Here is a 25,126-nt window from a genome sequence, read left to right on the forward strand (position 1 = left end):
ATAGAAACACCAAAACACATCAGACAACAGGGAAGAGGGAAAAAACCCAATAATAATAAAAAACAGAAAGACAAAAAATAAAATAAAAGGGGGCAGCTCCACTGTGTGTGTGTGTGTGTGTGCATCTACAGTATGCACTTATTAGAAAATGTAATTATTCTCATAACTATATGCTCTGGATACAATTTATTCAATTTTTCTATTTTGATTTCTGAGTGCATTTCTAACCTTTTAATGTTAAATTGAAAAGGAAATATCAATGAATACACAAAGTACATGTTAGTGAAAAGGTTAGAGAGTTTTAAAGATGACACATATTTCAAAATGATGAAAACGTGTGACTTCTTAGACTCAATTATCAAACAATGACTTCTTAGACTCAATTATATTTATTGAGACTTCATCATCATTTTAAACAACAGTTGTTTACATAATAAAAAGGCATCATGTTTTGTTGCATAGAGGTTTGTATTTGGTCCTTCACACGACTAGAATGTACTTTCATTCTAATTAAAAGGCACAACTGGAGGTAAACAGGAGGAAAAGTCTTCAGGTTTTGTTTATTTTAGTGCATCTTTAGTCTTTGGTAGTTTTTGTATGGAATGTGTGCATTTCTGTGCGTAATTGAGCTTATGAGCCACAGTTTTCATAATACTACTGAACCACCTTCTTTCTATTATCCGTCAGTAGAACGTGCATTGACGGTATGGCATTTTAAAAAAATAAAACCTTGGAACTCCAAATTTGGTTAATTTAACTAAGAAGATCCCCTGACCGTTTTGAGCTTAGGAAACCATTTTTAAACTCCAGAAGACATTATCAAATAATACATTTAAACCAAGCTCAACTTCCAGTTTGGAGATACAAGGTTTTTCGCCAGACAGTGAAGATTGTGAGATTGAGTCGGTGCGGTCTCACTTCTTCTTGGCATGTTTCTTGCAGATAGCGATGTACTCCAGGACGTCGTCGGAGGAGCCCATAGCCACAGGAGCCCGCTGGTGGATGTCCTCAGGCTGGATGTCCAGAATGGGCTCGAAGCCGGTGGAGGCCATGCCGCCCGCCTGCTCCATGATGAAGGCCATGGGGTTGCCTTCGTACAGCAGCCGCAGCTTTGAGGAGGAGGGGACGGTTAGTTTCTGGTCCTAATGTCAAACTCTTAAACAGGAATATTCCACTTTAAATTATTTTTTTTATAACTTTACAAGGCTCTGAATGGTTTAGCATTGTCATACTTAGTCAACAGTCTCTCTCCCTTTTACTATTACACTTCTATACTCCATCCATCCATCCTACAGTATTAAATGAACCACCAGTTAAAAAGGATAGGTTCACAAGTTTTCAAGACAGACAAGTGAACATTGAAACAGGTTTTTCTTGCAGTAATTATTTCGTCATCACAAGATCTCTTCCTTATAAAAAGGACATATTACAGCAAGCAAAACCTGTTTCAGCTTTCATATGGGAACCTGATTAATGCTTTAACACAGACTTAAAATATGAAGGTATTCTTTAAGACAAAGAAATACAGCGAGCGATACAACCACTATAGATCACTGTGGAACAATATATGCCCATATATATTCAATATGGAACGTAACATCTTAAGACTTCTCTTTTGCTTTTATGTATTTTTCTTTGTTGCCTAGATTATTTTATTTATTTTTTACAGTTTTTGCATTTGTAGCTTGTTGTGAGAAGTGAACCTAATGTTTGTCCTGAGTAAAGTAAAATAAAAATAAAAAAACTTTAATATTGAATGGCTTTTACTCAAAACTCAAGGGTGCCTTTTCCTTCTTTGCCTTTTTTGTGGTCACTGACTCCAAAGAGCATCGTTGTTTGTTGACTGGGACTTGTATACTTGCATTTATAAAACACTCCTTATACCCTCGCTCTGTCTCTTCTCGTCTGCATTACAAGTCAGGTGCTTTCCACCCTTAAGAATGTGACAACATCATGATTGGCCCAGTCTTGCAATCAGTGGAAGGATGTGCAGGGTGAAGAAACGACATTGTGACACTTTTTAGTTTGGTTTCATGTTACAAGTGACATGAACAAACTATTTTTGATGGAAATCCCATGAAAAAAAAACAACAGACAATGAAATGATCCCATTAGAGTATTGTCTGTGTATCCAAAGCCTTATTTAGTGTATTCCTCCGTGCTATAGATCTCTGTTGTTGTCCCAGAAATATAAAAAATATTAAAACCCATCAATGAGCCACACTGTTGCACTGCGTGACATGTTCCTTCATTATGATGAAAATGAACTCTGTAGTTTATTTTGAGTGGAACCCACATACACTGTACTGCTGCTGTAAATACTTGCTAGCATACCAAATCCACGACTGAAGATAGACCAAAGTTCAGTTTATTACAACAATTTACAATTAAACTGTATATTCATCAGTTGTATTAAAAAATGTACATCTTCTTCAGTAAGTAAGTGCAACAGAAAGGGTTGAGAAGTCAGAAGTACTAAGAGACAGACTATTGCATTGTTGGTTTGGATCTTTTCATTGGATTTAGGGACAATAACAAAAATGTTGATTATCACTAGCCATATCCTTTAAGCCTGTCCATGTGCATAAACTACAGGACAATGGAGGTTTATGTCTTTATAGAATACAATATACTTCTATTATTGCATTTACTAAATTTGTACCATTCCCTTTGTTTTTAAGATGGAACATTTGAAATTTCAGAGCATTTATTAGGCCTTTAAAACTTGTATATAAAATAGTTTGATATTTGAGGAAGCAGCAGAAAGCAGCATGGGACGTTACCTTTCCTTGAGGGCTCTTCACATTTCCTGGATATAAAAAGATGCCTCCATACATCAGCGTCCGGTGGACATCTGCCACCATGGAACCAATGTAACGGGCGCCGTAAGGCTCACTGCCATCCTACAGTCATTTAAGATGGTGCATTAGTCAGCTACTTAAACCTGTACTGGACAAGAGCTACATTTGAAAATAGAAACATCTCATCCAAGACTGCAGATAAAAATTTGTCACTGGCATATTTACATTTAAATGTATGTTGATTGATGTCCACTATCCCCGATTAATAAAAACACACAAAAACATTACTATGATTGGAGCTCTCCCCACACATGTCCTAACATCAGGGTTACCTGAGGGAACTTCTTTTTCTGCAGGTACTCTGTGACAGCGGGGTCAAAGTACTTTGCGTAACCTTCATTCACGCTGTAAATCTTGCCTCGCTTCTTGATCTTCACATCCCGATCAACCAGGATAAATTCGCCAAGTGCCTGATGAGCAAAAAGCAGAAAATGTTATTGAAAACTTCAGCAAAAAAAAAAAAAAAAGATTGATGTGAAATACAGAGCCTTCAAGAGAGTACTAACTGGGTCGAGCATGAAGCCGTTGACTCCCTCGCCGGTGGAGATCACCATCATGGTTGCGCTGCCGTAGAGGGCGTAGCCTGCCGCCACCAGGGTCCTGCCGGGCTGCAGGGCGTCCTTCTCACAGGGCTCATCATCTGTGGTCTGAGGGAAACGGTATAAAATATAGCATCATGGACTCATTCCCTTTTCATTTCAGTGGTGTTTATTATTTATAACAAAGGAATAGAGAGGAGAGGAATCGGTCAACAGATACGAGCTTGTTCACACCTGCAGCTATGATAAAAGTGTTTGTTAAACCTGATTTTTCTTCCTTGCAAATTCATTTTTCACGTGTATTAATTTATTTTAATATCTTACATTGTAACTGCCACTGATAGATACGCTTTGCCTCCGACGGCTACTAACCTTAAAAGACACTTTTATCACAGGAATTTTAACTTGTGTTAGTACCTTTTTGTAGATAGCAAAGATGGTTCCGATGGAGACGAGACAGTCGATGTTGGATGAGCCGTCCAAAGGGTCAAAGCACACAACGTATTTGCCCTGGAAAAGAAGGAAGAGAGGAACTGTAAACAAACAAAAGTTACGTTATACATTCAGCGTTACTCACCAAAATGCAGTGTCTGTGCATCCTTGAGGTCAAACAACATCCTGAATGCATTTTACCGTATCACAAAACAATCGCAAAGCTGACTTTTTAAAAGTATTTTAAACCCTGCATTGTTTACATTCATATTTAGCTAGCATTCATCTTCCCGGTCTTTTGTTGGTGCATTAGATTATTGGTGGAATACTGTGAAACCATTGGCAGGAATGTGTATTGCGTCATTCGCGTGCATGCGTGTCCTCGTGGTCGTGCATGAGCTAAACAAAACGGTGACTGACTCATAGAAAAACAGCTCCATGGCCAACCTTTAACCTTGTGCCTAACAGTGACAAATAAATAGGAGTTTGACATGTTCCTGCTGTGCAAGTAATAGAAGTACTTTTTAACAATGACAATTATTTTTGACAGGAACTGGAACCCAAGCCTTTTTTACTAAACCAGTTATATGAGATAAGGTCCCATGAGGAAAAGATCTGAAAAACCCTTAGAAAACCAGATGATCCTGTTTTAGTCTGCCAACGTCATTCCAAAGATGAGATTCCAATTAAACGAGAGCAGGTTTTTTCCAGCTCAATGGGGTCCAAAGGAACCTCAAACGTTTCCCCACTGGTCAGACTTACCCTCAATTCTGGCTCTATGATGATGGCTTTCTCATTCTCCTCAGACACCAGCACACAGGAGGTAAACGACGACTTGATCATGTTGATGACCAGATCATTGGACAGAATGTCCAGCTTCTTCACCTGGTCACCAGTCACATTGGTGCTGCCAGCAATGCCAAAACTAAGGGGACATAAAAGATAAAAAATGTCACTTCTCTGTACACACAAAATCACAAGTGTGCAATGACACATAGAATTTTAATTCAATACCTTAATTCCCACATTTGTTTGCGGTTTCTTTATATGTATGTATTTTTATTTCATCAGTTTGTATCAATTTTATGTTGTCTTATTATTTTCTCTGTTTTTTGTTCTACACGATGTTATGTAATTTTTTAATTATGAAGATGGAAGCTCCAAATAAGCCCACTTTTGCCTCTCCCTGCACTGTATTTGTTTGTTATCTTTGTCACGCTGTTCATTTTAAAATTGTGCAAATAAACCTCAACCTAAATCAACATCTCAAAGATTCAGCTCACTGGTAGATTCTATTTTGTTTTCCTCTGTATTAACTGAAAAAAAGGTTATTTAAACAGCTCTACGGTTTTGTACAGAGATAAGTTTGATTGGAATAAAATCCTGTCATCCAGTTAAGAGGAAGGAAGTAAGTGAAAAAAAACTGTACCTGTTGGATGACAATGCATTTCTAAAAACGGTAGTGGTTAGTTGCATCAATCACTGAAGTGAAGTCTGAATCAGAATCAGCCATAAAAGTTTAGCACATGCAAAATATTTCTGCTCATGCAAACAACAAATACAAACACAACATTGTAAAATAAATATTCATGTAGATGTTTAGGGAATAGGTCTATTATTGTAATGTATACTGCAGATGGCATGAATAGAGACTTAAAGTGGACCAACACATAGTAACAAGATCATATAACAAATGCAAAATATTAAAACAGTGAAGACAGAATAAGACAACAATAATACGTGATACGGAAATTAAACTGGCGTGTTGGTTTCAGGTATGCGCTTCCTTGATTGTTTGTGCCAACGTGGATGCATGATGGGGCTAAAGGAACTGTGCAAAAACACGTGTTACTTTATAAACAAAAATGACATCTTAGACTCAGTGAGGATTGTTTACTCACAGGTGGGCGATCCCAGCTTTGCGCACAGCGCTGGAAATGGCCTTCACCGCCGTGCACAGCGAGTTGAGCAGCGTTGTCAGCTCCCCGGTGCCTTTCGCCTTCCTGCCCTGCTCCATAACGAACCGGGTCACGGTGACCACGTTGGTGTCGAAGGCTGCTTGGTCGGACATGGTTGCAGATGGTCTCCTGCAGCCTGAGAGTAGAAGTTGGAGAAACTGCAGCAGGATTTAAATGCTGTGCAACGCGGAACTGGAGTGGGAGGGGGTGATGAAACTGCAGGAGAGGTGTGGCCCCGCTGGAAACCCTATACCCGCTTTGTACAAACTCAACTGGTTAGTGATGAAATGAGAATGTTACCAATAGAGGGATGTGACAAGAATAATAGACTCTGTGCATGCCTGAATTCAAACTGTCGTTGCGCAAGATGGGTCGTGTACCTACTTTTCAACAGGTTTGATAGTGTGAATGAACAGTTTCATAATTTTTTAGGCTACTTCTGATAATGTGTATTCACATTCTTCTTGCTTTTGAACGGATTTAACTTTTTAGTTTTCAGATTTTTTTTGTCCCAGATCGATCGATCTATCTATCTATCTATCTATCTATCTATCTATCTATCTATCTATCTATCTATCTATCTATCTATCTATCTATCTATCTCATAGGCTACATGGGTGCAGGTGCCGATTTGATTAATATTGCGATTTTCATTGATTGCGATTCTAGAAAGTAGCAAATTGCTTCCTTAAAAAAACAAAAGTTGAATAATACACTTAGAGACAATATATCATGAGACATTTCTGAAAACAAATTGTTTTCTAAATAGAATGCACATCACATTTGTTGACATTACATGACATTTATTTCATTTGTAAAGAAGTAAGTAGTTTCTGTTTTTTTGTCCCAGATCTATCTATCTTTATTTTATTTTTTTGCTTTTGTTTTTAAATGTAATTTCAAAGTGCTTTTACAGCAATGAAAAACGTCGTTAGCACTTTGAGTTGAGTTTTTTTATATACTGCTGGGGAGCTTGTAAATTTCCCCTTCAGGGAATGAAGCTTTATCTTAATCTATAATATATTATAATTTATTAGCTGATTATATTTTGTATTATTAATCTGAACATTCAAAGTAACTTAAATGATCAAATAGGCCTACGTGTAGTGGAGAAACAAGGATATGGAAATTAGTTGTTCTAAAATGTTTCATAAAAGTAAAAAGTAGCATAACATGTAAATGTTGCCTACTTTCCACCACTGCTTGTAGTGAAGTTAAACCACAAATAGACCATACACTTTTTATAAGTAGGCTTAGTAAGTAAACATTTTCTATAAAGAGAAAGAAAAGTGGGAAAGCTACGAATTGATTTACAATTACATAAAGCAAAGGTCTACAAGAGAATATTATAGCCTACATAAAAAAACACAATACAATTATAACAAATCATAAGTAAATGTATACTGTAGGCCTAGATAATCGTATCACTATACACACAGAGTGACATTTTCTAAAGGCGTTGAACTATTGTCTATATTGCTGTTAAAACAAAACGCCACAAGATGGCGGTCTTGGCCAGTCAACCTCGTTAGTGCTCTTTGCTCTGTCCCAAACACTGAATGCGTGTTGTTTTGGTAGCCTAGAATAAGCATTCGTCTTCTAAATAATCACTTTAAAGCTTTACATTTATGTTGTATCAGATATTAAACAAGCCAAGTAATCTTAGAAACATTTAAAATAAGACCACAAAGAAAAATCTGTACTTCTATGACACAAAACCACTCATATTAATGCGCCAAACGAAAACCGCCCATAAGTTATACTGTCTATGGGAGTTCCCCGAACTAGGTCTATATTGTTTCGCGGAAGATAAACAGGTGTGTGTTAGCTGTCAGAAAAAGCCACAAAATATTTAGCTACTAGCTAAATTACAAACTACAAAATAGTTAATTGTCAGTCAATGAAAGCGGTTAATCTCTCGAAGTCTTGCTGAATGGCTAGATACAGTGTCGAATATTAACCAGCAGCAGTTAAAGAGGCTTAGAATAGTTAACTAAAAGATGGCTAGAGAGTACATTTGCTGGTGGTTTAGCTCGCTGTAGCTCGGAAAGTAGGCCAACCTTGCAGCAGGACAGGTAAGCTACACCTGTAGCTCTCTGACTGTAGCACTGAGCGGACTGAGCTGGTCTGGGCGCCGACTGCGCATGACCGCGGGTAAACAATTTGCTGCTGAGGCGGACAAGTACAAAGAGGCTGCTGCTACTACTGGTGGTGCATACGGGACGCGCCGTGTGCCACGGGGCTAAAGTGTATCTTTGAAGTTTGACGTTAAGTTACTACCTCAACCGGACCGACTTACCCTTCAACAACTTAACCCCAAATGAGGACAATCAGTTGAGTTAACAGAGAGGAGGAGTTGCATTTAAGTCCAAAAACAGCTCGTGGAGACTTGGCGTCGGGTAAGTTAAACGTTTTGCGGTCACAGAGAGCTTCTGATATAGGCTATTAACTTTATCGTCCTTAAAGTATTTCAGCTTTTGATGATATTTGTGTACGTATAAAAGCATGCTCAAGGCTTTTCTTGGGTGACTTGTATTTTTGTCTTCGATGCACATTCTGGGTCAGGTGGCCCTGCAGCGACCAGAACAGACAATCCCATGAAGCGCTGCTGGTTAAGCAGGATTATGTTTAAAGTCATATGGTGTTTGTTGTACCTGCTCGTTTTGGTAATCTGGTGTTTTTCTTTTTTACATAGACCAAACAAAGCTTGTTCCGCCATACAGTTGTCATGGAAGTGCTGGAAGTATGCTGCATATAACCTATGGGGTTGAACTTTGAGCTCCAAGTGCAGGGAAACTCGGTGCGTACGGAAAAGTATTTTTATTCATTCAAGATTGTACTTGTTAGCCTTATTGTGGTATCTCATTTGAGGATTTTGCTTTTTAAAACCGTTTGCATACACTGACCCATATCTCTCATGCGATTTTAGTAATCCCTCACCATTATATGACCCATACTGACTCATCTCTGCCATGCATTTAAAAGCTTAAATCAGGTTCACCACAGATTTGGACGCCCCAAACACCCTCACCTCAAGCCTCCTTTTGAACTACACTCCTTTTCATTGTGTCTTTATGGGCTGTTGAAGGGGACTGTCATCAACTTTGAAATGTTCCACAGTGTTGGTTGTCATATCCAGTCTCCAAACCATACATATAATAGCAGCATTGATTCTTCCTCTCCTCTTCTGATTTGGCATGCCATTACCTATTTCTTACTGCCAGAGGTTGAAGCAGGCAGATGAAAGCTCTGCTAAAGCATTTTAGGACAATAATAGTAGGGATATAGACCTGGGTGGTGGTCCCTATTGTGCTGGTGAATTGCTGGGGTCAAATAGAGGGCTCTTCATCTTCTGCAGGGCTCTGAGGCTTTCCCACTTTTCTTTAGAGATAAAGCAATGAATTGATATGTCAAGGGGAAGAATATGAGCCCTGTGACATTGGTTTAATGAAATTCTTCGGCTTCCAGTGTGGCACTTTTGGCATATCCCTGAATCCATTTTTCTACACTTGTGTATAATAAGAATAGAGATTACAAACAGTGCTTTCATCGAAGGAGACCAAACAAAGCTTTCCTTCAGACATAAAAGTACCAACCTGCTGTGGCTTTGGTGAACCTGGTGATCTTTTGTACAGTCGATTTAAAAAAAAAAAAAAAAAAAAAAAAAAAACAATTGATTCATTTGGTTTAAGACAATTTGGCTGCTTTTTGTTGTCTTGTCAGTCTTAATGTATGCCAATAGTTTATGGTTTTGTTTAGCCATGAAAACATTAAGATATCTGCGCTATTCTAATCAAACCAACACTAATTACAAAATAATTTAAATACCCATTCTTCTGATCTTGGTATGTGATGTAGGTTAGCTAAGTTTACTTAAACTGTCAATTGATGTATATGTTTTTTCCAGCCTGCAATAGAGTGAAAAAGTTGGTTTTGGACGCTGCATACAGGACATTATGTCTCCAACTTGTCTGTCTCTACACGTGTCTGCACATTCTTGTGACTCAATAACTTAAACAATACATGGAAAGTCTTTTTACCACAACATCTCAAGACAATGATTTCAATAAGCCATTTTCTAACATTGCTGACTTCATCTATCTGTTAAAGATTTTCTTTTTACATTTATACATAGGTGTTACATTAGTTTTGTTAATTCAAATGCTCTTTACTGCCACTTAAGGAAAGTATTTCTTTTATAAAATATCAGCTAATGAATGCTCTTGTTTATTGGCATAAATGCATCACATTGATTTTAGTGTGTGGGCAGCTCACGCATCAATTGCTTATTTTACTGACATTTCTGAGCTTGTTGATACTGTAACACACTTAGTGTTAAATCTGTATATTGTGCATGTCCTCCAGCAACACCCAGAGCATTCCACAGCCTCTCACTGGTTTCCCCTTAACATATAAGCAGATCGGGTGGAAGCACAGCCTGGCGTCGGTTGGTACATCAGGCTTAGCGGCGCTCTGGGTACACATCATCAGGGTTGGTCAGTCAGCCTTTGTGGACATATGGCAGAGGTCTCTCAATTAACACCTTAGTGAGACGACCCTTCTGTCCACATGATCAAAGCTGGGCCTCCGCTGCTCAGACGTGTCACCCCCTTCAGCCTCCACCTCCCTGTGATTTTTGACTCTCATCCTTCCAGTGTTTGTTGAGAGAAAATTACTTCGACTCCACTGCCTCGTCTGAGTGGGTTGCCCGCCAAATCTGGCCCTGCTTTTCTTGCAGCTGAACAGTTTTTGTGGAATACTTGCCGTGGTGTTTTCTCTGTAATTTTATGTGGAGAGGGTGCTGGGTTGTAATTTTAGTTTTGGTCTTACATCTGTGCATGCTTCTGTCCCATTTTTGCTTCTCTTGCATGTTTTAGTGCTTAAAATACCTTTCTTTGGCTGTTTTATTCTGTACTCTACTCTTACTGGTGTTAGTGTTTGACTGGGAAGGTGAATGGAGTTGTTACAGCTGTTCAGATCTTAAGTGTGGGATGAAGACCTACATGAGCCTCAGGGACTTCCCTGATATTATAAGATCAAACCTACTTTGAATAGTAGATCTACTGAAACAAACCATTAGAGCTCCTCTGCAAAAACCAAACCGCACTGAGATTTGTAATAAAAAAAATAAAAAGTAGGCTACATAGCTGATGAAAGCTAAATCTGTGAAGTGAGATTCAGATTAGATGTTACATAAGTAGCCTCTAGTTATAAACCTGCAAAATCTAAAACAACAAGGCCAGCACATCAGATTTTACATGGAGAATAAAAAGAAAAGCCAAGCTTCAGGGAATCCTCCTAAAAGATTTCCAGAGGCCTGGGGCAGCTGCCAGGCCACAACTCCACATTGTTTGCAAATGTGCAAGGAAGTCATTATTGGAGTGATCAAAGCTCTGGCAGAACTGCTTGAAAATCGTTTGAAATCTGTGCTTGCTGGAGTTTAGAGGCTTAACAAAAGTCAGAGATGGATTGGGAGACATTTATGTTGGCGTTTTCATTCACGCATTGATCAAAAATAGTAAATAGAATGGAAATATTATACAAACATTTGAGTGACTGTGTATAATTTTGACGTAAAGGTCAGATGTAGAGCTTTTTTGAGTTATGGCAGTGTGTAAACCTCAATTTGAATGCTTGATCACTGGACGTTGTTCACATAGAAAAATCGTTCAAAAGGTTTCCCATTCTTTGAATTGTAATGTAAAGTTTTTGTAAGGTCCTACATGGTACAGCTGCTCAGCCCACACTTCCGTCCAAAGAAATCTCAACATGCACGCTAATTAGTTCACAAGCAGCATTGTTTGGGAGTTTATGTAACGGACAATTTTTTTTTGGGTCGGGACAACCAGCAGAAACTCCAGGAAGTTACTGGTCCCAGCCAAGAAATAGTGTGGCATATAACCCATACAACAGCGATTTATCATTTTCAACTACACGTTTTTGCACAGATTTAAAGCTCCTTTTTTTTTTTTTTTTTTTTTTTTGATTCTTAGCAACAAACCCTTTTGTTCTTTCACAAATATGTGCTCATTCATGTGTAATTACTTCCACCAACTAATCAAAGTATTCTTGTACGCGTAGAATCTGACATACAGAATCCTTCAGAATACATGAGCGAGTCGCTCGAATGACTGCTGCCATGTTGCGCCTCCATCTTTAAAATACATTAGCCAAAGAGGGACATACCTCTGCCTTTCGCGCTTTTAAACTCAGTGGCACTGACTGTGACGAATGCCAGGGAGGGAGGGGGAGAAGATTACTTGCGACTGCCGGCAGATTTGAAAGCCTGTTGAAAATGGAGGATTGCGCCTATTCTCGAGGACATGTAACTGAGTCGCCAAGGAAGTTTAAAGAGTATTAAAATGACAACGCGACAGGCAAAGCAACAAGGCCAAAGTTAATATTGGAGTGGCTTTTCCAAGATGGAAAGACCATGGGATGTTAATGTACGTTACTCAGCAACAGGTGAAAATAGGGGCAAGGTTGCGCAATAACGTTAAAATGATTTGTGTGTCCGTGTGTGTCCATATGTGTCCATATGTGTCCATATGTGTATGAGTCAAAACTAAATAAAGTTAAAACTTGTTATGAACAATTTCTTTGTCACCTGCAGATTGATTTTAAGTAAATGTGGGGTTTTATTTTTAGGCCATATCGCACAGCCGTAGTAACAGTATGGCCGTCCCTGATGCCCCCTTCAGGTCAAATTTAGTTGGTGTAAAAATAGCTAAGTCTCTCCATTTTCATCCACACACAAGGCTGCTAATGTGGTTATAGACTTGTATGATGTTAGTGTAATGTTGTGTAATACAATAAGACTGACTGTTTGTTTGTTTTTGTTTAAAAAAAAAAAAAAAAAAAAAAAAAACTCCCTTACTTTCTTTCTGGTTTGTTAAATGGGTCTGGTGCTTCTTTGTGTCCAAAAATAGTTTGCTCAGAGAAAGCTATCGTCTTGCTGGTAGACTTGATAACCTCTTTTGCCTTTTAAGGCCTGGAGAGCTGAAGTCCCCGTCAGTGGCATCTGCTCAGGTCGTGGACGTGTGCAAAACTCTAAGCTCACAAACTGTCGCATTAAATATCACAATATTCTTGACTGTAATGATCCCTCCTTTTGACCTGGATAGGAATATATGTGAAGATCTAGATGTTTTATCCATTTAGAGAATTCTAAGATGACTCAGTCCTGCATGCTTCAACTTGTGTTTGAGATTTCTGTTGAAAGGAATATTGTCGCGGTGAACATGAATGAGGGGAGGTATTTTTCTGTGTAGTCAGGATTAAAACCTGGCTAAACCTTGAAGTGTGTTTCACAAAGAAGTTTTGTTTCCTGGTATGTTAATCCCTTTTCTTACATTCATGCCTCCTCCCAGTCATCATGTGCTCTTTGCATCAGAGTCAATCGGTTGGGATAATTGAAATTTGCCCTTTGCAAATGAATTTAGTTTAAATGAGGATTTCTGTTTGTTTCCCTTAAGCCATTTCCCACTACTTACAAATTTCAGTGTTTCAAGCAATTTGTGGCGGCGGGGGGACGAAACACAAGTGACAGAGAGTCGGAGGAGAGCAGGGAAAGGAAATGCAGCGGAACATGTTTTTAAATGGCGTTTTAAAAACAAACAAAAATTAACGCAATGTGCGGCGACCTGTGTTGATAGTGCAGCGAACCGCCACATTAGTCGGTGTGTGGGGAAATGCTGAAGTTGTTTGGATAGTAGATATTATTTTGACCTGCCTTTCATAAAAACAATGGCTGGAAAACCCTTAACCAAACTCTCTGGCATGTGGTTTATCCAACATGTTAACACAAAATACTTATATAATAATGTGTGTTAGAGTTGTACAGATTACAGCTGCATGATATGAGGAAAATATGCCATAGTGTATTGCGATATTACTTGCGATAAATAAACATGAGTGTACTCCGTTCTGCCTTTCTGCTGCTTTTAGTATACTGCTAAAATACGACAAGTGGCTTGTTGAATAAAAAAAAAAAAATGACAAATAATTTACAACATACCTTTTTACAGAGCAAATTGAACATTTACCTGAACACCAAAGGCAACTATAAAGAAGGGATAGTTACATTTTAAAGTGCAGTTTTCTAGTGTTACTCTTTCAACTAACTGAAAAAGTAAAATCAAAAAAAAAAAGATGAATTGGGCAGACCTAGTCACAATCAGCAATGTGTATTTACAAAACTTCCGCAGCTGCCTATATCCGAAGGAAGTGTCAGTTGATTAGAAGTGGCTTTCCCCCAGCTTGTCATTATCCCTTCAGAACTACTTGTGAATATAAGGTAGTCGTCTGAAAAAGGGAGTAGTGAAAGATCCCGCCCGGTTCTTGTACGTTAAGCAGGACAAGGCAGGTGCAAAAAGAATTCAGGGCTCAATTGATACTGTGATAATCCCTCAGCTATGCAGGCATGCACAGACTCTGCCTGTCAAGTTGAAGCCTGACACAAGAAATCTGATTACATTTAGGCAGAACTCTTATCAGGAGAGCTAAGCAGCCGTAAATGGGTGGCATACTCGGAATTGTTTACCAAAGGTACCATTTTCTGTTGGAGCAGAAATTCACCGGAGTGTATTTAATTAAACATGGGTGCATTACCAAGACTGAGATTCTATTATTTCTTCTTTCTAAAGGTACTCAGTCTAGCTTTAACCAGTCTGAATTAGTCGAAACACTCAAGAGATGTAAGAGACAAAGGTTACTCTGGATAGAGCGCTCACCTTCTGCTGTTGGGTTGAAAATGTGGTGATTTGACTAATCGGCTTTTGTATAGCATTTGAGCCTAAACGTAGGTGAATCTGTGATGCCTTTTTTAATTGAAAGAGTAGACACTGTAACAATACCCAAGGGGCTATTGGAAACGCCCCCAATTCCTCCACACTTCTATTATCCTCCACACCACAGACAGAGCTGTTGAATTTGTCTCCTGCCAGGGATGCCACTGTTTACGGCTGAGAGAACCCCAGAGCCACGGCCCACTGGTCACCGGGCTGCTCATGTTACAGTCTCCCTCGCTGGCTGGTATTGTCAGGTTACTGTGTGTGTGTGTGTGTGTGTGTGTGTGTGTGTGTGTGTGTGTGTGTGTGTGTGTGTGTGTGTGTGTGTGTGTGTGTGTGTGTGTGTGTGTGTGTGTGTGTGTGTGTGTGTGTGTGTGTGTGTGTGTGTGTGTGTGTGTGTGTGTGTGTGTGTGTGTGTGTGTGTGTGTGTGTGTGTGTGTGTGTGTGTGTGTGTGTGTGTGTGTGTGTGTGTGTGTCTGGTGTCTGGTGTCTGGTGTCTGGTGTCTGGTGTCTGGTGTCGTGATTGGCCCGTGCTCTGCCACGTGAGCCAGCGTCGGGTGACGTCTCCATGTTAATCCCTCTTTTCTCTCTGGGATGTTTTCTCTCTGGTTGTACTGGGAGCTGTCTGTGTGAGGTGCAGGCTGAGGGGAAATGCAGTCACACAATAACTTTGAGACTTTTTAAGACGTGAGGAGGGTGAGTGCAAAATATGTTTTGAAGTCAACATACAATTGTTGCATTGTTTTCTGTAAATGTCTACATTTTGAGAAATGTCCAGAGAACCCAGGAAAAAAATGCATGTATTGCATCTAAATGGTGTGCCAATTGTTTCTTTCATAAGATTATCAACTATGAACATGCGTATTAGTGAAAGTAGCTTTTTCTGCAGTTGTAGGATTTTACTCATACTAGTTTGTTAAATGGAATAACATCAAACTTGCTATTAGTATTGTTCTGATTGTGTGTAATGTTGGGGAAAATACTGATGAGCCAGAGCTGCACAGAATACATGTGGGATGGTGTGAGCTGGTTCAAGGGTCTAGTCAGGGTTTTGGGGGTGATGAGAGCTGTCTTTTCTATAGCTGCTGCTTTTTGACTATGCTGTGGCCTTTTTTAACAAACACTGGCCGATATTACTTGATCTGTTGGAGCTTTCACACCTGACCTGTTTATTATGGTTCAAGGGAACTCTGGAGTGTTTGCCTTGTTGGTTCAGTGTGTTCAGGCTGGTGGTAAAGCTGTCAGTTGAGCTCTAGTTTTGACAAAATAGCCAGACCAAGAGCCACCTTTTTCATGTGGCCTCAGTCTGTAAGTAGATTCTGGTGCTGTTTGTTTGTGGCAGGAAAGCAAAATGGACCAACCACAGGATTTTATGATGGTAGATATGAGATTTTAGCTGGAGCTCAGAAGCTAAATTACAATTATAAACCACAAGACGCCTCCTTTTCATCCTGTTTCTACCTGTTCGTTATTATCCATAATGTGTGGTTGAACTGCAATTTGGACAAAAAGCTCATTTAGTTTAATTTCTTTGACACTAGTCCATATGACTTCATGTTTACTCCTGTCTGTTTGCTTGTGAAAATACGGAAATAGGGAATATTTTTTCCGTTGGTCGGGACCAAATGAACCAAACTAAAAGGTGTGACGGTGACCAATCCAGTGACCTGTTTATCACAGAAGTAGTAGCACTGATAAAGACTTATGCCTCTCATCCTTAGAAGTTGTGCTTTAACGCACCACATACGTAAGCTGACCACGAACATGTCCATAGGTTCTGCAGATACAGGAGACAAAAGAAACTTGGTCAGTTGTCTGTCCTAAGAATCTACAGCCATGCTAGCAGTTTTATGAGGCAGTGCTTTGAGCTAAATGCTAACGTCAGCATGCTACAATGCTCCCAGTGGCAATGCTAACATGCGGATGCTTATCAAGCAACCACTAACGGGTCTCTTGGTGTGTACTGGGTTATGCAGTGGTCACGTTATATCAGATTTACAGTAATTGCAAGCTGCCAACTAGGGAAGAAAGTCTACGTCCTTGTGGAAATTGTCTCAATTGTGGCAATCATGGCATTTAATCCTACTTCTGTTCAGTAAATCAGTTCACTGTGAAATACATCATAAGGAGTAATTTAATGTTTTGGAAATTAGGCTTCCAATTAGTTAGAGGGAACACTTTTATGCTGTTATGAGAAGTTGTCATCATACTCTTTAAATTTGAAATGAAGGCATGAGACAGCCATAGACCCTTTCCTCTAATTAAAGTAAATATCTCATTTCCACTGGTCATGTAACACATTTACAGTCAGGTGAAGACCACAATCTTAAGTGGTCCTTAAATCAGAAGCAAAGCGGTTTTCCCAGTTAAAGGTCTATGGCCAAATGCTTTTGATTTGATATATAAACATCTTCCCGAAAGAAGAAGGTCGGGCGTTTCTTAGTAAATTGTTAAACTGCAGCAGTAAATTATTTCCTCTTGTGGTCAGTGGGGCTTTGTTTACAGTGGAGATTGACTCCCTGGTGACACCATTGATCTTATCTGCTGTGGTTAAAGCTTCTGTGCACATGAAGGCCTGCTGTCAGCAGCACACCACACAGGGAGCGTTTTTAATATGAGGCTGCGTTAGCAGGAGGCTGCATTTCAACATCGCACGTTAATTATAGTGAGCAAATAATGTAATTCTGTAATCAACACAGATGATCGAGGGAATTATAATGATTTGCTGTTAAGCACGATAAACATTTTTTGTTTTATGTATTCACTTTACTTAAACTACTTACTAATTCACAAAAATGTGCTGTTGTTGGTAAAGTGAAATCTGTCCACCGTGTTTGGCTGTGTGACTTTTTACTCCTCATTACCGTGCTGTGGTGAAGTCGGCTTGACAATGGCCCTGCGCCCTCTCTCAGGTTTCAGTTTCCACAAAGTGAGGGGCAGATCACCATGGCAACGCTGTCCACAGGTTCCCCGACCTATCCATAGACAGTAAAGGGAATGGACCAACAGGTCCCCTTGCTCTGGACGGAGACCAGTGAAGGCTATTAGAAGCACTTTTCCAGTGATGGCTGAGCGTTACTGCGCAGCCTCCAACTGAGAGAAACAACATAAATGTGATGTGAGCAACCTGTCTGAAAGTTGTAAGTTCTGGTATCTGTGCCAAAAGAAATCTCAATCATTCCGAATCAGAGACGGAGAGCGTAGGTATATGTAAGGAGATAACATAGGCACAGGCTAATTATTGCTAACTAAAAGGCTAGTTAACTTTAGTAATTAAACTTAAACAGCTAAGTCGAAACTGTCTGCGAGCTTCTCCTGTACTGTACGGTAATTCCTCTACGATTGTGTCATAACCACGCGACAGTAAAGTTATGACACAATCGTTAGCCTGTTTTTTACAACGTCTCCTACGGAGCCATAATGTGAGGTACAAGGTAATGGAGCTTTTTATACATTGTCGTGTTTCTTTAAAAATAAACAATGGACAAATAAAGAGTCTTTAAATGCTTCAGATGTAAAGTTATTTTCTGTCAAAGTGACGCCAAAATGAATGGCAGTCAATGGAATGCTAACGGCAGGTGATGGCTTGTTAGCATCAAAATGGTTCCATAGGAGCTACGCTCTGTCGAGGCAGGCTTACCCCCTTGGACCTATCCCACGTTCCCCCTCTGAGGAGCGTCGAGCAAAGGTCGCTTCCTCTGTTAGGCGTCTGTGATCGAAGGATGGGCATTTATGAGGCAAGTTGTTAACAAGAATTGTACAACAGTTTTTTTTTTTTTCTATAAATAGATGCAGCATGTAACTTTTTTTTTTTAGCTTAAGTGATTTGTTTCTCCCTTCTGAGACGTAAGAGCTGTATTCATTCATAACTACACTGGACACATTTCAGCCGCTTTTTCCAATCATCAGTCTCGTGTGTTTAATGGAATTCTATTGAATTCTATGAAGAAGAAAAAAACGCTCTCCTACGATCATCTGCCTGGCAAGTTCCAGCGTGGGCCTGTGCTGCTGCTGCTCCCTAAATGTTCATCCCCTGTTTGTGTAATGTGCGATTGAGCCCAGCCAGTCCAGAGAATTCACTTCAATTCAATTATTTGTTTATAACTTCAAGAAGCACTTGACTTGTATGTATACATTGTGTGTTTGTATGTTGTTGGTCATTGTTGCAGTGGTTGACCCTTGAGGGGCTTGCAGTTCACATCCTGTTAGTCTGATTTAAACTAATGTTGACTGAAGATATCTGCTGCTGCATGTGGGTCGTAATTTTACTCAAAATTAGTTTTTATGTGTTCGTCAAAGCAGTACCCTAATTGTGATGTGTTGTATTATGTTTATTGGTTCATATACAGTGTTTATAGTTATCTTATAAAGGCATTGTTTCTTTTTATTGAGAGAAGAAGCCTTTATTTATTGGAAAGCCTTACCGCTGTATATGGGTAGTTATCCCGGCAGTCATGAGCACATTTAATCGTGTTGGACAGGTTAAACAAGATGTTGAAAGTCAGCCTGTTTTGTTTATTCAAATAAGAGATAGTGCTCTTTCTTTTAATAACACAGGGCTGGGTTTTGACTTGTTAGAACATAATGCAGCAGAGAATGTGAGAATGTTAACTAGCTAACCTTTTTTCATGTGATATTTATTTGACCTGCTGGAACTGAGATTTTTATCAACGGTGATGTTATTTCCACAAGTTGACCAACATGAGATACTTTCTTCTTGTTAAATGTGCTCTCTGTAAACTGGATTTCTTACTGTAATATATATGCTGAGATGGTTTGATATTTTAAACAATACAAAGTGGAAGGTGGTTAGTTTGTGGAGTTGTCTCTGGTTGACTGCTCTGAAAATTAAAACCCTGTGTAATAAAAAAATAAATAAAATTAGTATCACTATTCCAATGAGCTCATATTTAGAGGACATTTAAAAAAAAGAAACTAAAAAAAACAGGAATGGCAGTTTTATGTTTCCAGATAAAATAAATACATTTGACAGAACCCATTTATCTGTTGTTCATTGTTGATACAGCAACCCCCCCTTCCTGTCTCGTCAAGCTGTTTTGCATACTCAGTGACATCTGCCACCAAACCTCTCCACCTGCAAATGCTGATTGTTCCTTCAGCGTCGCTGAAATAATAGCAGAGCACGGGTCACCGTTCAAGTCAATATTTGTTCATGGACAGCGCCTTCTGGGCAGCATGTGTCGGTCTGTTTTATTGGAGACGGTTAGTGATGTTGACTTAATGAGACTGATCAGGATGATCTAAGGCAACAGATTTTTGGGTTCTCAAATTAAATGCTAGGAAATGTCTCCATACTCGGGCTGTCTGATTACAAGGCCTCACATAAGCCAGCAGAGAGAGAGAGAGAGAGAGAGAGAGAGACATCATTTACCACCAGACCCTCACCGATTTAAACCATAATAATGCACAATATATACCTGTTGGAGGCTCCTGTGTGTTTTTTTTTTTTTTAGTAACCACTACTGAACTGATTGATGGATGTGGATCAGCATTTGTATACATGAAGTGCACTTGTACATCCAACAAATCATCTAATTAACTTGAAACTACACTATTTTTAATTCTTGGATCCTCATGACAGAAGCTCTTTTTACAATAAAACCTTTACTCGTGACAAAATGGCAACTTTATAATTTACCTCTTTCGTTTTCACCTGGGTGCATCAGTCACATATCTTGCATTGTTTAAACAGTAGTCTTCTATGCAGGTCCATAAAACTGCTTCCATTATTGCAGTGATTTTTTTTCCATTTGGTCACTAAAGCAAATATAATTTTGAAATGCTACTTAAAGCTTTGCCAAGTGAATACTCAACGGTTACATGCATTCCAAACTAAAAGTCTGTCTTTAGCAAGCCAAAAAGAAAATGAAGGCACTTAGACTGTCTAAAATACAAAAAGTTATTTAAACATATTAGATAGCAACACATTTAGTTTTAATGTGGGAATATTTGGTCCCTGTTCAGAGCTGTCAATACAAGCTTGAAAAAACATTTTTGCCTACCAAAACTTGAGTTTTATGAGTGATTTAAAGTGATCCTGAATTATTTTGACAGCACTGAATGAAATGTTGTTGTCCCTCCCCGCCCCCCCCTCCACATGAATCATTCCCAAAGGTGACCGTGAAAATTCCCAGAATACCCCGGGAGTTAATCCCTTAGTTTTGGTGGAAGTGGGGATCCTCCCAGCAGCCATAATACCACAGTGTTTCCAGAGGAATGCTACTGCTATTGTCAACCAGGATGACTCCCACTGGGAAGACACCCCCGCCCCTCCTCCTCACCACTTTTACTGCCAACACAATACAATGTGTTGCATTATACGTATGAAGGCATGCTACTGTTTTCGTAGCCTGTGACCTTGTGACCATGAGCTAAGACCAAGATAATGAAAAGGATGACACGGAAGTCATCAGTTAGTCCCACAGCTAATACAGCTCAATGACGGATGTATACAAGTTTTGTGTACAAATCTTCATTGTCGCTGTTGCAACTGAAGTAAAAATCTATGAAGATGTAACGTGTCCATGTTAAATGTCCATTACTTGCTCTGTAGTCCCTGTTGGTATAACACAAAAGTGCACTGAAGTTGTAAAAGTTCTATAATTAGGGCTACAACTTGTTTAGTCTATAAAATGTTAGTGGCATTTACATTTTCTCAGTGCCCAAGGTGCTGTCTGTCTGTTTTGTCCAAACGTTCTTTAACACAGTCTTTCGGTTGTCTTTCTTCACTTGTAGTAGCTCGGCTGTTCTCTGCACCAAACACCCATTTGCTATTTAACAACTTCCTAAAGCTGTAGATGAAGAAGGGAAGTTTTTTTGTTGCCATTCTTGGAGAATGGAAACTGCCTCAAGTGTCCATCAGGCTGTCACACCTCTCCCAAGATTGAGTGTGAGGAGATGCAGTGGTCTTCCATGTGCAAGGCTGGTTATTAAACCTTTTTTTGTATGGACTGGAATATACCAGCGGCATTATTTATACATACATACATGCCATCATTACCCTTGTTAATTATATATAACATTTGTTTTTAATCCTAAATGTTTGCTCCAAAGGCAGATAATGAGAATTTCTTGTGTATACTTTTTTTTTTTTTAAATCTTTTGTGGGTCATGGTGGGTCATGGTTTGAGAGCTGAATTTTTGCGTGTCACCAGCTCTTCTCTCTCTTTGTTCTAACATTTCCTCATTGCTTCCCCCCGTGGGAATAAATTAGACTTTAAAATTCAGGGATAAAGTGGCGTGCGGACAGCTTTAAGCGCTGTCAATGAGGAACAGGCAGAGAAGAAAAAAAAAAAAGGGTTTCCATTTGGACTGGGTTTGTGCCTCATCACTACTGCCATCCCCTTTCTTTCCCCATTCACAACTTTTTATCTCCCCTTCTCTCAGTGGAACAAATCATTTAGCTGCCACTCTAATGGGATTAGTCCTCACTATATACCTCCCTTTCTCTCTTGTCTTCTTTCTTCTCACATGCTCATCCCTATCCTTCAGTTCATCTCTTTCAGGGTGCTGCCTCTGGAAGAGGTTCATCTCAATGAAAAGCTTTTTAGAGAGGGAACATTGTGAATGAATATGGAGTAAATGGAGTATCTTAGAGCTTCAGTCACCTAATTTGGCCTCTGACTGTTCACTGAATTGGTTGCTTAAACTTCCGTTGACGTGTGTTCTTGTGGATAACCCTTTTTTGCGTTCAAGGCCAAACAAACTCTTAATCCCTGCAGTTTGGTTGCTTTATCATCGCAAGGCGTCCCAGTGGCTGAGCAGGGATAACGGCGAGGCCCCCAGATAAGCATGTGTGATATCCCTGATGATAAATGACATTGAGGCTAGTTAATCAGTCCTAACCACTAATGTCACCACATTAAGCAGTATGGTCCTGACCTTACGATTGATAAACAATGAGGCCAGCTGAGAGAAAACTGAGCAGCTCAAAAAAAGCCAGCCAGTGTCGGGGCCAGCTGGGGATGTGGTGTGAATGGACGGATATATTTCACACATCACATTTAAATTTTGTGTTTTTCTCCTGAGGTTTACAGAACACACTACGATAAAAGCAACAGTAGCATATTAAGATTAGATGAAGTAATAGCATAACCATTACATGATAAAGGCCCAGTCTCACCAAAAAGTGGCACAGCCAAATAAACTGTGCTAGAAGCTTGTTGATGTAGGAACAAATAGACACTATGTTTAACCTTTTTTTAAACTGGGTTTTTAGTATATTTATCTGCTCTAATTGTGATTTAAGATTGCTTTTATTGTGCTTGGTTTAAATCCGCAAAGCATGACTCTCTCACATACGTACAAGTTCCTCAGTCACCTGTCGGTTACACAGTCAGTTGCTGCCTTCTGTTCGTGTCTCAATGAAGACATTCATTCATGAGATTTTAATCAATTTTAAAGACTAACTGCTTTCAGAAGCCAAGCTGTTCAATGATTTTAGATAAAATGGAAAACATTTTATCATTTGGAGGCAGTTTCATGCTCCCCTTGTGGTTGAAAGCCCACTGAGGCTGGCAGGTGTCGAGACGCTCTGCAGTCTTTTTGTTCCCAGGACTCGGACCATGGCACAGCTGGGCCTGCCGCCCCTAGAGATGGAGAACTGGCTCTTGAGGGAGTGCTGATTGATTTTGAAAGAGCTCCATTTAAAAATAAATAAATAAATAAATAAAAAAACTAGGCTGATTCGCCATCCCAAATGAGCCAAAAAATGATTAGTTATGTCACTCTTGGACGAGATATCTGGTTGCATACTTGCGTGACAAATAGCTACAAAAGAACGTGTCCCCCATTTAAATGCCCCCCCACCACCATAACTCAACCTTCCCCCGACAGTCAACCAGTGCAGCGTGGCCCGTGACTCATTAACACCATAATTGGTCCAGCAGCTCAAGTGTCTGTCTAATCAAGACAGACGAGGTTTGTCCGGCTCTAAAAACATTCCTGACATAGTTATGTGTTGGACCAGCAGGCTGACATGTAGCTGTCACCAAATATCACAGAATACATTCTAAAGTGAAAAGTTTGAGATTGTGAATTATCTTTTGCCCTATGAATGAAGTTTATTTTAAAGAGGTTTTAACAAAATAGTTTGTTTTAGGGCTTTAGCTTCAGTTCGATGTCTTTTGTTAAAGTTTGAAAGAGCCTGCTTTCCCTCCTTCATGCTGTCATCGGTTTAATTAGCTTGTTGTTCATTGTCTGGCTGCTGTCAGAGGAGAAGGGTAGCAGAGGACGTAGCAGTGGATCTCATTGGTCCTTCTCCAAAAGGTCAGTAGAGTGGGCTCACTTGGCACAAAAGCAAACATGGGAGCACTTAAAATGGGGAATTTCTCCCACAATGCCTTGTTGAGAGAGCTGACAACAGAAGTGAAAGCATTTGGGACCAACCGTCTCGTACCAGAGCTACAGACTTCATCTGGAGTTGAATCTGGAGACTGTTTAGTTTGAGACAAAGACAATTGCAAGAACAAGTGTTTTCTCAGCAAGAATGTTACTTTTTTAATTTCCTTTTTTTTGCCATTTTTGCCTTGTCAATGAAGAGAGAGAAATTAAATGTGTAGCAAAATTAAATTGTAGGCTATTAAATAATAGCCTAGGTAGAATTAAAATGGCTGTCGAGTGTGTGTGATGAGAATAAAAAAAAAAAAAAAAAAAAAAAATATATATATATATATATATATATATAATAAAAAATAAATAAATAAAATTGGATAGTCAGTTCTAGTTCGGAGGATGTTTCCCAAATCGACCGGAGTTTAGAATGCCAACACAAAGAAAGTGGAAGGTGAGGGACATCCGGTGAAACCTCCAGCGGCACCGGAACTATCCCGTAAATGACACATCGTCGATATAGACTAGATTGTACCTAATAAAGTGGCCCAAAGTCCACCCCAAAGGGACTTGCCATCTTCAACAGAAAACTGTTCACAAACTGCTCCAAACAGCTCTATTGTATTCCAGCCTTTACTTCTGTGACGACCGTGCGTCGCTTTGTAACACGTTCTAATGCTCGCCTAGCTGCTAGCGTGGCACGGCCTCATACTCTGCAACTGACTAGCTAGCAGCACTTACTGCACATGTGCGACTCCCAACAAAGATGGAACAGAAGTGAGCTTCCTCACTCTGTAGCTAAAACAGAGCTCAACACACAGGGTGAAAAGAGGAGCTGCAGCAATGTGCCGTTCAACAAAAATATGGTGTTTTCTGAAAATTATTATTATTGGGTGGTGTTCACCAGCCCATGCCTCCCCTCCTCCGCTTAGTGACTCCACTCGAGAACTAAACAAATAAGAGGCTCCAGCCTGTCCTTGGTCAAGTGCAGGCCCGACAGAGGAGGTCATGTGGGGGGGCAGAGAGGGAGGTGTTGATGGAGGTTGACAGAACTGAATCAGGGAGCGGGAGAATAGAGAGCGAGAGAGGGAAACGGTGGAAGCTTCAAAGTAGTCAGTGGTGGAATGTAACAAAGGACATTTACTCAAGTACTGTACTTAAGTACAAATTTGAGTTACTTGTACTTTACTGGAGTT

The 25,126-nt window shown here is 39.6% G+C and overlaps 2 protein-coding genes across 14 annotated transcripts in view; one reads left to right on the forward strand and one right to left on the reverse strand.

Moving 5' to 3' along the window:
• Window positions 1–370: 370 nt before the first annotated feature.
• fbp1a (fructose-1,6-bisphosphatase 1a) lies at window positions 371–8,108 on the reverse strand. 9 transcript variants are annotated; one of them, XM_028579370.1, is made up of 8 exons: window positions 8,090–8,108; window positions 5,734–5,948; window positions 4,595–4,757; window positions 3,818–3,910; window positions 3,368–3,508; window positions 3,134–3,271; window positions 2,784–2,903; window positions 371–1,109 (listed from the first exon to the last, which is right to left on the reverse strand). In XM_028579370.1, the coding sequence occupies exons 2-8, from the start codon at window positions 5,901–5,903 to the stop codon at window positions 915–917; spliced, it is 1,020 nt and encodes a 339-aa protein (XP_028435171.1). In that variant the 5' UTR covers window positions 5,904–5,948; window positions 8,090–8,108; the 3' UTR covers window positions 371–914. The 9 variants fall into 9 exon arrangements, with proteins under 9 accessions (XP_028435171.1, XP_028435173.1, XP_028435175.1 ...); XM_028579372.1 differs by having other exon boundaries at window positions 5,734–5,926; window positions 8,090–8,106; XM_028579374.1 differs by lacking the exon at window positions 8,090–8,108 and adding an exon at window positions 7,806–7,988.
• The window catches only part of kank1a (KN motif and ankyrin repeat domains 1a), a 57,756-nt gene continuing 38,616 nt past the window's right edge, over window positions 5,987–25,126 (forward strand). The window contains exons 1-2 of one of the 5 annotated variants that reach the window (XM_028579356.1): window positions 7,555–8,189; window positions 8,486–8,590. The gene's annotated coding sequence lies outside the window, so the exon portion shown is untranslated. Of the gene's footprint in view, window positions 6,066–7,554; window positions 8,190–8,485; window positions 8,591–15,195; window positions 15,276–25,126 lie in introns of those variants that run through there. The other 4 variants (XM_028579360.1, XM_028579359.1, XM_028579357.1 and 1 more) reach the window with 4 other exon arrangements.

The sequence above is a fragment of the Perca flavescens genome, chromosome 5 (genome assembly GCF_004354835.1).
Source record: "Perca flavescens isolate YP-PL-M2 chromosome 5, PFLA_1.0, whole genome shotgun sequence".
NCBI classification, from domain to species: domain Eukaryota; kingdom Metazoa; phylum Chordata; class Actinopteri; order Perciformes; family Percidae; genus Perca; species Perca flavescens.